General features: G+C 37.4%; 1 protein-coding gene across 14 annotated transcripts in view; it reads left to right on the top strand.

Moving 5' to 3' along the window:
- Nucleotides 1–14,889, top strand: part of PTPRM (protein tyrosine phosphatase receptor type M) — a 463,481-nt gene that overhangs the window by 399,828 nt on the left and 48,764 nt on the right. For all 14 annotated transcript variants that reach the window (XM_069004459.1, XM_069004462.1, XM_069004458.1 and 11 more), the window contains 3 exons: nt 3,096–3,183; nt 9,193–9,269; nt 12,053–12,089. In XM_069004459.1, the coding sequence (XP_068860560.1) occupies nt 3,096–3,183; nt 9,193–9,269; nt 12,053–12,089 (202 nt within the window). The remainder of the gene's footprint in view (nt 1–3,095; nt 3,184–9,192; nt 9,270–12,052; nt 12,090–14,889) is intronic.

The following is a 14,889-nucleotide window of genomic DNA, read 5'->3' as shown; positions in this document are numbered from 1 at the left end:
GTGGAGTGAAGCTGTTTGGGGGCCATATTTCTTCCTAAGGGTCCACAATTTTAAGAAACTTCTAAGGATGAATTAGAATGAATAGCCACAAAGATAATATGTGGTCTGCTGTGCAGCAGCATCCTTGGAGAGTGATATGTCAGGAAAGAGATTTAAAAATTTCTGTAATGAAACGTGTATTTCTCACAAGTAAGGAAAGATCTTGACAGATCATCTGTTATGACATATCTGCTCTGTTCTTTGTGGGACAAATGAGATTTTTCCTTATAGTACATTGTGGATTATCATTCTGTTGCAGTTTGTGTAATGGCAGCACATGGGGAATTTAGGAAATGACACTCCAGCTGTCTTTTACAATAAGTGTTTCTTTTTATGCTTTTGCACTGTAATACCTCTTCCTTCAAATTATCTTTGCTGTACTCTTCTCACTGTAATACCAGTGTGTATCCCAAAATGAATTTAAAAGAAAAATGGATCTACATGAATTATGTCTTATTTTCCCTATGTGATATGTTTTATTTCATTCACTAATTTATTGATAAAAACTCAAAGAAAAAAATATATCTGAAGTTCATTTTCTATAATACATTTTCAGTAAAGAAAGTGAAGTCAGTAAGCAGTAGCTGGAAAATGTAAATCTGTTTCCTGGTTTTTGCTGCTGTGTGAGGTTTGATATATATCTATTCTAAAGAACAGAATTATCTGTGTTGCAGATATATTGTTAGGAGATGGTTTATCTGTAAGGCTCATTAAACTCATCATTGTTTTCAGAAATGCCAAACAGGTGGAAGAAATTGAACTCATACATTGCCGATGAGACCAAGAGGAGTTTCCGAAAGCAGTACATTGCCTATTCCCTACGCATTCCCTGAATTCAGCACCATCTCAGTCTTTCCCAGTTGCCTCCAGAGACTGATTTTATTTGATTGGGTTAAAGCAATTTTGTAAAAGTTCATTAGTGGGACTGAAAGAAGCAAGATGTCCCTTGGAATATATTTGAGTCTTCTGTATTGCAAGGTGTAGGCTCAGAAGCTGTGTCAGCAGGACTCTTTCCTCTGTAACAGCACATGTAATGCTCAGTGAATTAAACTCAAAACCACTTGCTGGGTGGTGTCGTACGGATCAATTCTGTGCACTAGTCTCTAGAAGAAGGACTGTAAGAAAAATAGAATTTTCAGTAGTCTGCCTGGCTGTCTGAAATGCAAAATCCACATCAAATTTTAGATGAGATGAATTGTTAGTTTGTTGTCTTTGGAGCTTGCTGCTGAACATTTCCATCTCTACTTTGCCTTTAACTGTGTTTAGTTGCTCATCACCCAGTGTTGTCTGAGAGTGTGAACTTCACAAGAAATTGAGACATGGATCTTTGCTCATTGCCTTATGCAGTTTGGTTGGACTTATTAGAAAAGTAATTTCCATCCAGCCTGAGTTGAAAGTGCTCTAGAGTGGGAGGGCCTGCTTGTTTTAGATGCCACTGGCAAATCTATAATCAGATAACGATTGACGCCTTCTTGGCAAGGAGCCCCAAAGCTGTAAATCATCTTGGGATTCACAGGGTTCCGCTTCTCTATCCTGGTAGCAATCTGTGTTTCTCAGAGCTGTACCCAATGATGGTATGCTATGATTAAGGAGAAATTTATTTGTATTAGTGGGTTTTAATAATTTCAGTTTCCAAACCATTAAAAATTTTCTAAGGAAGTGCGGAGAAATGAAGGAAAAAGGAATTGAAGCCACTGTCAAGGCTCCTGGTTTTCTTGAGTTACTATTTATAAACATTTTAGAAGTAGTCCCTGTATTCCCAGGAATTTCAGGATCATAAGTTGGAAACCAGTACTCAAGTGAACTTACTAAAAGAATACCCATTTTAGACACTGCATGCCCTTGTGTTCTGTGGACTTCCACAAGAGTTCAAGGGTTTGTTTTGACTTTTATGCTCTTTGTTATTGGAAATCATTGGGATTTGAAAAACAATCTTCTTCGAATTTGAGGGCGAAGGACACTAAGGGTAGACCATTTAATGGGCATTATCTATTTTAAACCCTCAGTATGTGTTGAGATCTTGCAAGAGATACAAACTTCCCAATGTTTTCCCTATTTAGTGTGGTACAAAAGATTTCATCTCCTGATCATTCTAGTAAAAAGATGAAAACATGAGTTAAGGCTGGCCATAATCATGATAGAATTACAGTAGTTTGCTTGGCAACTAAGTGTTTTTTAACACAAGATTAATACTTCTGTAAGAAATTTTAAAATGCATCTTTGTCATATAACTTACGGATATAATGTATAAATTAAGAGATTGTGCGAATGCTCTTTTACATCACAGAAAGCACAGGACAGATAGGGTATAACAACTTGCTTGCTGCCCTTTTGGCAGCTTCTGTGTTTTATTAATGTAAAAATAAACTTTTAGCACCTTCAACTTTCTTATTTACATGAGATTTGTTAGCTAGAGCACAGAGGTTGGGTGAATATGAGATTATATCTTTCACAAAATCACATTGGTTTTATTCTCTGAGAAAATAATCATCATGGTGGCGTCATAAATTGTGCTTAAGGGAAAAAAGACGTGCTAGTCGAATCCATGGTTTTTTTAAATGCCTGTGTATGTTTGGATCCATGAGGTTGTCTGCCAACAAGTAAATGAAACTTAGGGTATGTCAAAAATAAAACGTATCAGTACAGTCTGTAATTTCTACACTCAAATACTGGAGCAACTCCAACACTGATGATGAAGCTCCTTCAGCTTCACATGTGTGTGTGTATGAGAACTATACAGGGAATCTGGGTAGCACAAATGAAGGACTCTCACTGTTGCAAGAACGCAGATTGGGAAAGGTTTAATAGCACTTCACTTGCAAATAATTCTTCTTGCTATTACACAGATAATCTCATGTCAAATTTTAAGTGACATCTGGAGCTATGCATAAATACCATTTAAACAGGAGACTCATATTTTTGCTCAATAAAAGAATCAGTTAAATGACACTTTAACAACAATACCCACAAGTACTGTTTGCCTTTCTCTTTTGTTTATCCATAAGGTAACTGTTGCTGCCTACTTTTCTTAATGTCACTTTCTTTCCGTTTTTTAGAGTTTCTTTGAAGGACAGTCTGCACCGTGGGATTCAGCTAAGAAAGATGAGAACAGAATGAAAAATAGATATGGGAATATCATTGCATGTGAGTGTTGACAACATAATTGTGCACTTTGTTAACTTCCCTTCAGAACTGGGTAAGAATGACCACCAGCCTTGTGCTCACATCAGGCTTATATTCCTTTTCCCTAATTAAGAAGATAAAAATGAGGGAAGATGGGTTTTTTGGGGTTTTTTTTTTGAGAAATGTCAGATGTAATGCATTTTCTCAACTGCCCTTCTGTATACTTTCTGTCCTGTGATCAGCGTTTGGTTAATGGAGAATGACACCTTTAACCAGTACCCAGCTCTAACAGGTCCCAAACTGCTCTTGTCAGCTTAGCACAAGAGTACCCATGATCACATCAATACCTTGGTATTATGTTCTGGATATTGTAGGAGCAGACAACACTGCTGCTTAAGTGTTCCACAATAACAGAGACAGCTACCCTGGCTTATGCTAGACAGAGTCTAAGGAAAAAAAGGTAAACCATATGTTTTACTTAAAAATGCCAGGCTTAATAAAGATTAGACATACTAATAATCAAATAACTTGAGGACATAATAACATGCTTTGGTTAGTAACCCCTAAATCTCACATTATGAGAATTCTAAAGCATTGTGACTAGACATGCTGCGCATGAACATGGAGGCAGGAAATATATCAAGTTCAGTAAAATTATATTATTTACACACTGATGTTGTTGCACTTCAGCCTTTAAGTTCTCAGTGTGTATGTAGGAGATGATCCTTTCCCTGTTTTTTCCTTTAAAATCTAAATTTAAGATGTGGAGTGTATGTGTTTCTAATAGCCAGCCAGATAACCATGAGCAGGTATAAGCAGAGAAATAAGCAGCCATCACCTTGTTTTGTAAGCATGAAAGTGAAGGGTGGTCTTTAAGGAGGCATCATTTAATGGTACAGCTGGAGTTCAGAAATCATGTAGAATCCCAGGTACACAGGACAGCAGGGAAGAATAAGCCGTGCTGATTGTCTGAACAGTTGGAGGACCTGTGGAAGGAGTATGTAGTGCCTGTTTCTGCTAACTTCAGCACCTATTCCAGGTGCTTGTCCAGGCACATACCTGCTTAGGTTTCCTCATCAGTGAACCACATGGACTTGACAGAGAGAAGGACAGGTCTTGTGGAGAAATGGTTCAAAATAGAGCCCATTTGAATGCTTCTGAATCACCACCTCAGGAAGTCCTCTCTGCAGTGCATATGTAAAGAGTGTAGAGAGAACAGCTCCCAGCTTAGTGATCTACAGCAGGTGATGTGAATAGGCCCAAATGGGCTGAGACTGACTGCAAACAGAAAACAGCTCTGTAGCTTGCTGCAGAATGAGAACCCACAGGAAATACACGTGGAGGCAGAGGCAAATTAAGCAAGAGATGATCTGCAACATGGTTTTGAGTGGCCATGATAGTATTGCTATGTGTTTTGGATGTACACTGTGCTATATACTGGAAAAGGAAATTAAATCTTCTAGAGAGATGGGATTATCATGATGGGCTGGTGCATATACAAAAGCAGGTAAGTTAGCTAGATGTGGTTTTGCTTGTTTCCCTCCAAGCAATATTTAATGTGTAACACACTTGGTTTTTTGTGAGGATATAGCAATACATTACATGAGTAACAGTCAATCATTTAAGTAAAAATATTGAAGGCAAAAATAAGAAATACAAAGCAGTTTAATGCTTATCCTTGCTTTGTGAATTTTTTTTTCCAGCCCAAGCCTATTACCATAGATCTTCTCTTGTAGTCAGGTTTAGTGTGTCACTCCCCTCTTTAATGTCATGTTAGACATTGTTTTACACTTTGACATCCTTTCGTTGAAGAAAACCAGAAAACTGCAAGTGCTTTATGTCTGAGGTAATCAGGTGATGAATAGCCAAGGGAGAACACATAAAAGATATTAGATACACAAATCAATGACAATTACAAGTGATATTAGAGACTTTCTAAGAGGCCAAATATAACTCAGGACATTTAGATCTCAATTTACTTGAAATGTCCTCAGTATTTAGCAGAGGGAGGGAGTTGGATGGAGTTTTTATCAATAGCACTTCCTGTTTATATGGCTGTGAAAACAAAGATAACACAAGTTAAAATTAAGATCTACTAGAATTAAAGGCAGTCTCTTAAAAGCTGAAACTGCCCACAGTTTGTAGTTCAACTTGTTGTTTGTTGTTGTTAAATACATGTATGCAAATGCGTAGTTAACTTTTTAATTATTTTATGTGTTTTTCTTCTAGATAAATGATTGCATTTCTCAGAGTCTAGGAATACAATTTGAATGCTCTACTTTCTAAAATTTGTCCCAGATAACTGTGTAAAGTATATGCTTTAGCTTAAAAGCATTTTAATAAATTCCCCTTTTATGCTATGTTCAAACACTTAAAAATCCAGTGGTTCAGATGCCACTGACTATGGGTACATGATTATAATGAAATATATATTTTTTCTGCAAAGCATATTTTTTTTCTCTCCATTTACTCTCTTCGTTTAAATTTTTCCCAAGATACTACTGTTAGATTATTGCTTGTAGTCATTATTGTTCTCAGAGGGAACTAAAACAATAGCACTAAGCGGCCAGCATTGCAGGAGCTTGTCAAAATTGTAATGTGCTTTTTGTTACCCAAGTGATGTGCATTTAATTGGCTACAAGCGTGCCCTACCCACTGTATTACAGTGGCTACAAAAAGTTGAATCATGGTCACAGTCCAGTCACCACAGGAAACATGCTCCTCCTCTACTGAACAAAAAAACCTGTGGGTTTTCTCATTAGGAACTAAACCCAGCATGAATCTGCTAAATTAATCTTTCTTCACCTAAGAAAAATTATGTTTCTGCCATAATTGTGTGGGGTTATGCATGGATCTTGGTAAAATTTATTCGGTTTTTTCCTCAGGGGAGTTCTTGAGGTGATTTGGGAATGGAAGGGGTTCTGTCTTTATTTTTACCTAACTCAGTATTGACTAAATCAGAAGAGAGTATTGATCACAGCTTTTTAAAGGAGCTAAAGATTTCAGGTGAGACATTTAGAAAAGATTTGATTTGCAGAGAATCGGGAAGGCACGTCCCAAGAAAGGGTCATTGCCTAGGCATGCTAATCAACCAGGTGCTCAAGGGGCTTGTTAGAGATCAGTCTGCAGGTTGGCATATACATGTTGTAGGTAACATGAGGCAAGAGAGAATAAAATGCTTAAATTCATTATCTAATACCGTATTCTACAAAGACAAATGTATTCTAAGATAACTAATTTTGAAAGCTTAAGTGATCAGTGGAAAGTTAAATCAGATCTCCTAATGTAAGGGTATCAAAGTAACAATGAGATGGAAAAAGGGAGTATTTAAAAGCTACACAAATCGTCAAGAGCAGCTGAAGTATAAAGGAAAAAAATACCTTAAAAATCTGGACAGTTAACCTAGAGGCTATTTAAAAATCAACACACATGTTGAAGAATATGGCTTGTGTCCCTCTTAGTTTTAAATCTGCTTGACATAAGCATAGCCTAGACACAGTGACATTTCTTTGTGTTGACATAAGGATTTTTTTGCAATTTAACAAGTGTTGCCATGCAGTAAGGAGTTAACTCAAATTCTCAAACCAATAAAAAAAGGGGGTCACTCCAGTTCCACTGCAAATGAATGGGTATTGGACAGACCATTACCTCCAGAATTCCCAGAAACTTAGCTGAGAATGCAGTACTAAAAAAGATTCACATGAGAAGAAAAAAGGCAAAGAGATGATACGAAGATATAGGTATGAAGTAACTTCTTTATTTTGCTTAATCCAAGCAAGAGTTATTGCAAGGAAAGTAACAAAGAAAAGATACCACTGCATATTATTCAGTTGTATAAATAGTCAAAAACAAGTAACAGGAAGTTATATTTTTAAGATGTATCTTAGAGGGAAATCTAAGCTTGTTTTGCCCAATATGGAACTCATTTCTATGCCAGTGATCAAATAGGAGTTTCAGTTACCTAAATATAGACATGTGGTACCATTTCAGGTGACCCAGGACATCTGTGCAAGACCAACGAATGCGGCACATGAGAGATGTGTTATTCCGTAGTGGCAGCTGAAAGCTAGGCAGTGTATCCTGGTGGCTACATAAAGTGCCATGAGATGTTTTGTGCTTAGACAACTGAGCCCTGCCCTGTGTAATTCACCGAGTACAAAAGTGTAGATCTTTACTAGCCTGAGTTGTCCTGGTGAGAACGCCTGTAAGGCAACGATGTGGGAAATCATGAAAATATGGATAAAGATATACCTGAATCCAAACAAGCTTGACTTCTGAGTCTGCTGACTTTAGAAGAAGTTGGATCAGGTCCCAAAACTGCAAAAGCAGCAGCCATGGCTGGAGCTTAGAAAGTTCCGTTGTATCTTTCTTAAGTAAGATGGATTTTTAGGATTAAGGTCCTGTGAGCCGAATCTCTGTTCTGAAGAAACTGATAAATAGCTTAATTAAGCATAGAATAGCAAAGCAATTGGATAAGCATAGCTTGGTAGAGTCAGACAAGCAGGGATTATGTAATGGAAGGTCACAGCTCTATAAATTTTAATTCTTGGGAAAAAATACAGAGGCTGAAAAAGCTAACCTGATTAACATAACTGATTCCAATATTCCAGCATGTTTGAAAAGCTCATTCTTGAAGACTGTTGAGTGAAATAATCCCAAGAAAATAGCAATGTAAGACCTGTGTGGAACCTGGAGATGGAATTTTAATTCATTCTGATTTACAGTGTTTGGGGTTGTAGGATGCCCTTTCTCTCTCCCAAGGGAATCCCAGGGAAATAAATGAGGCTCTGAGATCTCTAGTTCCCAAGACTTGGAGCATAAAAGAGGACAAGGTAAAGAATTTACCTTGATCAATTTATCTCTTGACTTGCAATTCTAAAACAATGCTATTTTAAGAAGCACTTGCCCTCTTCTTCCTCTACCATAATGTGGGATGATATTTTGCTACTTATAATGAAGTTGGGTTTTTAAGCCACTTCATATTCTTTCATTTATTCATTATCTTTTAGGAATTTTAAAGCTTCAGAAATAGCTGCTCTGAACACGCATGGGAAGTTTCAGGTGTTTTAATGATTATTTACATTAACAACAAAATAATGACCATCATGAGGCCTATCATCAGCTGCAAACTTTATTAGCTCAGAAATCAGGCAGCAAAACAATAATACACAGGTATCTAATTAGCAAGAGTACCTCATAAACAAAGCAGCAGTAAAGTGGCTGCTTACCATCTCTCCGCCCTTGAGATCCTACCCTCAAATTGTTTTATCCACATCTTGTGCAGCATTCTGCAAAAGCCTTTATGTTTGGTTGCTTTTGAACTAAGAGAGTCAAGGGGAGCTTATGAAGTCTCCAAGAAGAAGGAGCCCTGCCAGCCTACAGATATTCTTCTGCAGGGTGGGAACTAGCCTCTAGCAGTGTTGCTATTCATAGAGACTGTGAGGCAGCTGACATGAGATGAATTTATGCCATACTGTTTCAGATTGGGATTTAGAAAATTAAGTTGGAAATGTTTTCACAGTCCTGGACAGATACAGATGACCACAGTGGAGCAAAGTTCAGTGACGAAGCCATTGTCTGGCTGCTTGGGTTTTGCCATTACTTTGTTTTGCTTTCTCTCTTACTGAAAACATGAGTTTCCTTCAAAAACTCTGAGGTGGCAGTGTATCTTGAATGACTTCAGCTTCTTTTGAGTACTGGCAGAAGCATTTCAAAATTATTAAACTTGTGACAACTTAATGTTATTTTATTGACAAAAGCAGGGGATATCAAGGCAAAAATCATAATTGTAATGGGTTTCACATTAGAAGATTTAAGAAATTCATACTGAAAATCAGATGGGATTTGGAAAGCCTGTGAATGACTGAAATGAGAATTAAATGTAGATACAGTTTTCATAACCAACAAAATGAGCATGAACTTGCAACTGCTAAGGTTTTAGTTTGACTTTAAAGGAATATTTTGATTAAGCCTTTGTTCCTGAATATGTCTTTAATTACTTTTTTTTCCTCTCCGTTGTTCCCACTGCAGATGATCATTCTCGAGTGAGATTGCAGCCTATTGAAGGAGAAACAAGTTCCGATTACATCAATGGGAATTATATTGATGTACGTATTCTGATGTAGTCAACAAGCTCACTGTTGTGTTCAGTCAAAGAGGGAACTCCTACTATTCTCACATTATTCATAATTTGTAATAGATACCACAGCTAATATCAGCTGCTAACATTTTTTAGCACTGGAGAGTGCTATCTTTGGAAGCTAGGTGTGCACTAAAGGAAGAAAAAAGCCTCAAAGGTTTTGTCAATCAGTGAATTAAATGAGTCGTTTCCTCCAACTGCCACTAGACTGAAACCTTGCCAGGAACACTGTATGGCTACTTTGCCTGCTGGTGCTTATATGGGCTAGCAAAATGTTATTTTCACTTTCTGTCAACAGCTTGGCATCATTCCACATTTAAAAGAAAGCTGTTTGCATATTAATGTGACAAAACTCTGTAATGCCTAATGCAGAGATTTGCAGTCTCTTGTCATCTCTGCACTTTTAAGTTGCCTTCAAAGTATATTCTGCAGCTGTTAACCAGTAATTCTAATGCAAGCAAGACATTTCATTAAATATGTAGGCTGTTTAATTATTGAAAGTGGCTTCTTTGTTCATTCTGCATCATGTTAACTTAATGTTTTACATTAGAATAAATTCTTTAAGAGACAAGGTGTTTTTGGTTGAAAGAATGAGCTCAAAAGTAGAATTGGAAATCTTTAAAAAGCCAATATTATTTATCTAAAGCCAGAAGTCTATGGATAGCAAAGTTAGTAATTTTACTGTTTACATAGAGTGCTAGATGTTAGGCTAAGTAAAACAAGTGTTGCTTCATAGGAAACTGTGCCTGCTAAAGATTTCTTGTTCAGCAGTTGCATCTTTGAAAAATGGTGTCACAGTTGCAGTTCAAATTTAATTTCTAGTATGAAACACGAACGTAATGGATGTTTTTTCTCAGAATGTTGGAGAACTAGAGCTATATAAGAAAAGTAGGTACTTCAGTTGTAACAATCCAGAGTCTGAGGGAACTTTCTGAAGATACCTTCCGTTACTGATGTTTATAAGCACATTCAAGAATCATTAAACTAAGCTCAGATTTCTGCTCAGTCCCTTGCTGTTGAAAGTATAGCACAGCCACCAAGCAGTGAAGGCATATATGGAAATACATTTAGTTAGACGCCACACTAATCTCTGAAGGGAGTAATCTGTCGTGGAAGGAAAGAGAGTTCACACTGGGGACTTGGATTTGAATTCACTTTCACATTTCCTCCAACATTCAGGATTGTTCTCATTTTAGGCTAGTGCTATGTTCTTGTGTCAGATTTGGATCTTACACTAAAATATTTTAGTATGTGAGAACTAAAGATCATACAGTCTCATATAAAATGCTGATAGATAGCTGTATAGAAAACAGGGGTTTTTTGCTTATGGAGTTCAAAAGGATGGAGAGAATGTGGCTCTAGAAGAAACAATGCCTGAGAAGCAGAAGTCTTTCTCTCATCCTCAGCAGATGGCTTCGTTGCAGAGCTTGGAGGACTGCAGGCATCCTCCAAAGACAACTCTGCCACAAAACACAGCATGAGTGTTTGTAATCTTGCTAGTCAGGTTTCCATTGGAAGCACTGCTTTTTCTACTACAGGAGCAGCTTTAATTTTGCTCTTGCATGCAGTTATTACTAGAGTTGTCGTGCTGTCAGTATAACATGTTAATAAGGGAATGGCACCATCATAGACACAATGGTTATGATGTATTTTTTCCCATGCTTTTTTTTTTTCACTGGGAAATGGAAGTGTTTGATCCCAGGCACTAAGAATTAGGTAACACATAGCAGGAAAAAAACCCACTCTGTAGCTCTCTGAACTTCTCAGTTCATAGACTTCCAAATTTTGCTTCAATGTCATGTAAAGAAATCAGTTTTTAATTCATGTTATTCTTTCTGTAATATTCAAAGTATCTTCAATTGTTTTGATTCTTTCCCACCTTGTATCACTACATTTCTCCTTGCTCTTTCACAAAGAAATTGCAGTGGCATGCATGCTACAGCCTTAAGTTCTTCCTGCTGATGACTGACAATGCATCATAACCATTATTCAAATATTAACAGTCCTACAACTGAACTGATCAGCATACTTGTACATGATCTAAACATTTGGTGACACTCCCATCACATCAGAAAATCAAATACTATACAAATGCTATCATTACATTTTAGCAACCTGTTCTATGTTGCAAAGAATGCTTAGAGTGTTGGTCTTTATTGCTTGGCCAACTTGTGATTAAGTTGCTCTTGTCATCAGAGTTGTATTATGTTTGTCCTGAAAAGGTATGTTCATACCAAAAGATTTAATCAAAGAACTTATCCTCCTTTTTACTGTTGAGAAATAAAACGTAAATAAATCACCATGGGCAGACTGAACACCATGCCCTCCTGCCTTCCCCAGGCTGAATGCAAATCTGACATTGTTTAACTGTTAAAAAAGGGGTAGGCTTTGCAGTCAATAGCAATTGGTGAAGGTGTATCTCAGACTCCATGAGCAGCTAGTGCCATTAACTGTAAGGGCTAGGGAGGATTTCATGCTGTTCATTTTCAGCAGAGCCAACAAGGGACTGAACGAACATATTACTTCTGGTCCCTAATGTACAAGGCTGCAACTTAAGTATTTTGCAGAAAACACATTTGCTTTTGTTTCCTTTTTCACTTGCCTTTTTCCAAATGGAAAGAACTTTTGCATCTAATACATTATTTGTACTGTTGTGACATTTACTGAATACTATCCTAAAGGAAGTTTCACTCATAGGAACATAGCCAAGGTGCATACTACTGATTTTTTTTTCTTTTCAATTTATTCTAGGGTTATCATAGACCAAATCATTACATTGCTACACAAGGTAAGTTTATCACCTTTTCCTTCTGGTTATGTGAGGCTAAGAGGTTTTGGTACTTGAATGGCAGTTTATTCTCTCTAACATGCATTTTTGCCACAGTCAATATCCAAGGTAGAGTCCACTCGATCACTTAGGTAAAAACGAGGAAACGGAATTATTATCAAATTTTCAGGTATTTCAAGTAAGCAGTCCTTTACCTTTGTGTTAAAATAGGTTTTGAGTAAAAAAGCAGAATGCATCCTTTTTCAAAGAAGTTACTCAGCATTATGTTACTCATGAAAAAAGAAATGAGTCATGGTAGAAATAGTTGGTAACTGTTCAGAGAGACAACAGTGTCATGAAAATGTGTGTTCTCTTAACTGTTCAATGATAACTAGGCTCCAGGTCCTTAATATACAAAACTCTTCAGCTAGCAACTTTTGGTAGAGGACCAAAAGACGTTTAAACACTGGCAGGAGGATTCATCACAGGGTTCTACAGAGACAGTTTTACAGGCCATCATTTAAAAGCTTGCTCGAGAAAAAGAGCCTATTCTTTTATCAACATGCAAATTAATTTTCAATTTGTACTTGTCTTTAAAGACATAATTTGCGCATTCTGATGCAATCCTTATTTATTTTTTTGGTCAAGTTCAGAGCTGGAACAAATGGGAAGAATGAGTCTTCTGTGACTACTTAGTCACAATATTGAACAATATGCCAATCTCCTGCCTGTGCTTGGATAGCACGTGTGTGAAAATTTGATTGCTCCTCCACTGCTTGGAGGGAATCTTTTTTGTAATAGGTAGTCTGTGACAGAGCTTCTTGCATTTGCCCATGGATCTGAAAAAGCTGAGCTCCACCCACAGATGTTATTTCAACCTTTTAAGGGAGCCAGCCAGAGTACTGAGTATAATATGCTCCAAATAATCTTAACATGTGTTGGATTTAGAGGTCCCATACTTTTTAAGGATTTTTTTAACAAAGCAGATAAAATGTTGGCCACGTCAAATAAGGGGTCTTGCTGTGATTTAACTTGTTTCTTAAATATCCCAGTCTGCTGCCTCCAGTCCCCACTTCCACCAGTGGGAGGTTTCGTATCTCTGCCTTGCTGTACCTTAGCTTTCCACAGTCTCAAATGTGGTGCTTCTTCGTGTTCAGATGACAGTGGGGCAAGACCCAGATGTTATTTCTAGAACCACTTCACTAGTGTCAATATTACACTTTTAGACCAGAGTTTTACACTTACAGAATTTGTGATCTTAGAATATGAGCCATTTAAATGTGCTTCCTCTTCCACTTCTGCTGCCCACCCATCACGTTCAAGGAGCATTTGAGCAACGCTCTCAGGCACATGGTGTGATTCTCGGGCTGGTGTGTGCAGGGCCAGGAGTTGGACTCAATGATCCTTGTGGATGCCAGGATATTCTATGATTCTATTCTATGTCTGCCTTTATTAGTAAGCCAGTCATGTGCCACAACTTGCAGTGCAGCCAGCAATGTCCATGCTCTGTTTTAGAACACACTTTCATCAGCTATGTATGAATACATCATGCAGCACAACAGTTAAGCTGAATTTTTAATTCCCTTGATACCTACTTTTCATCAGTCTTTAAATAACTTTTCCCATTCTCCCTTTTCTCCTCCACAGCAGCTTTCACAGGTGCACATGCCTATTGTTCTTTGACGGAAAGTATCATTATGTGAGTCAGTTTTAAATCTCTGAGGAGTTAGAATGATTGATATTTAATTTTCCTATGTTCTTAAGCTGCATTCAACATATCAAGTGTTAATGAGCAAATATAATTGTTTGAAGTGAAGAAGTGGCAAATTTAATCAGTTTGTAATAGACTACCAATCTGCTTTTAACAGAGCTGGGAGTTGCCTAATCACCTGTTTATTGAAGTGTTACTGTCTTTCATACTAACCAGAGTCTGACATGCAGACGAGTAGCTTTCCACCTTGGCATTCATAGCATCCTGCTGCTACCTTGAATTAGGGGAGGAAACATTTTTTAAAAGAATTTCTTAATGGAGGCTTTCTCAACTAAAAATCAAAAATTATTTTGCTTCAGCTTTTAAGAGTAATACATTCAGTGTGTGCAATTTCAATTACAAAATTAATATCAATTTTCCTTTATGCGATAAGTATAATGTGAGTGGCAGACTGAATTTACAGCTAATAAAGACTTTTGGTGATCTGCTGTAATTGGCATCAACAGATGGCATCCGCACCTGAGTCACCATGATTAAAAAGAATCCCTCGTCAAAAGCCAGCATATTGGGTCATGCAGAACCAGCAGGCTGGTGCAATTTAAAAACTCGTTATTTTGCTTTATATATCCCTTGTTCCCATGGATATAATTCTTCTTTTTATAGGAGAATATCAAGCTCTTGTATGATCTGTTGAATTTACTGGCAGGTAAGGGTTATTTTTTTCGCAGGAGTTAGGTAATCAATGAATTTTAACCAGGCCCTTCTATGAGAGCATTAGGTTGAAGATTTGTACAGTGCTTATTCTCACAGACACTGCTGGATGTTCTGATTAGTGTATGACTTCTGATCTAGCAAGTCTCACCTTGATTACTGAGCAGGAAAAAATAATTGGGTTTGTATGTATTTGTTCTGTGTCTCCTGAAGCTCAGGTAGTTTACTGAGCTATGTTGTAGCTTCTTTTAGCAAGTCTCTGTCAAGGGCTTTGGATGCTTCCTCCTCCACAGTACCAGCAACTGTAAATGATGAGTGACAAACAAATGTTAACACAGTTCTGCAGCATCACTCATGGCCATTTTCACCAGGGCTGGTTTTCAAGGAGGTCAGTCATGT

Source organism: Aphelocoma coerulescens, chromosome 2 (assembly GCF_041296385.1).
Source record: "Aphelocoma coerulescens isolate FSJ_1873_10779 chromosome 2, UR_Acoe_1.0, whole genome shotgun sequence".
NCBI lineage: Eukaryota > Metazoa > Chordata > Aves > Passeriformes > Corvidae > Aphelocoma > Aphelocoma coerulescens.
This window is presented reverse-complemented; position numbering and strand designations above follow the sequence as displayed.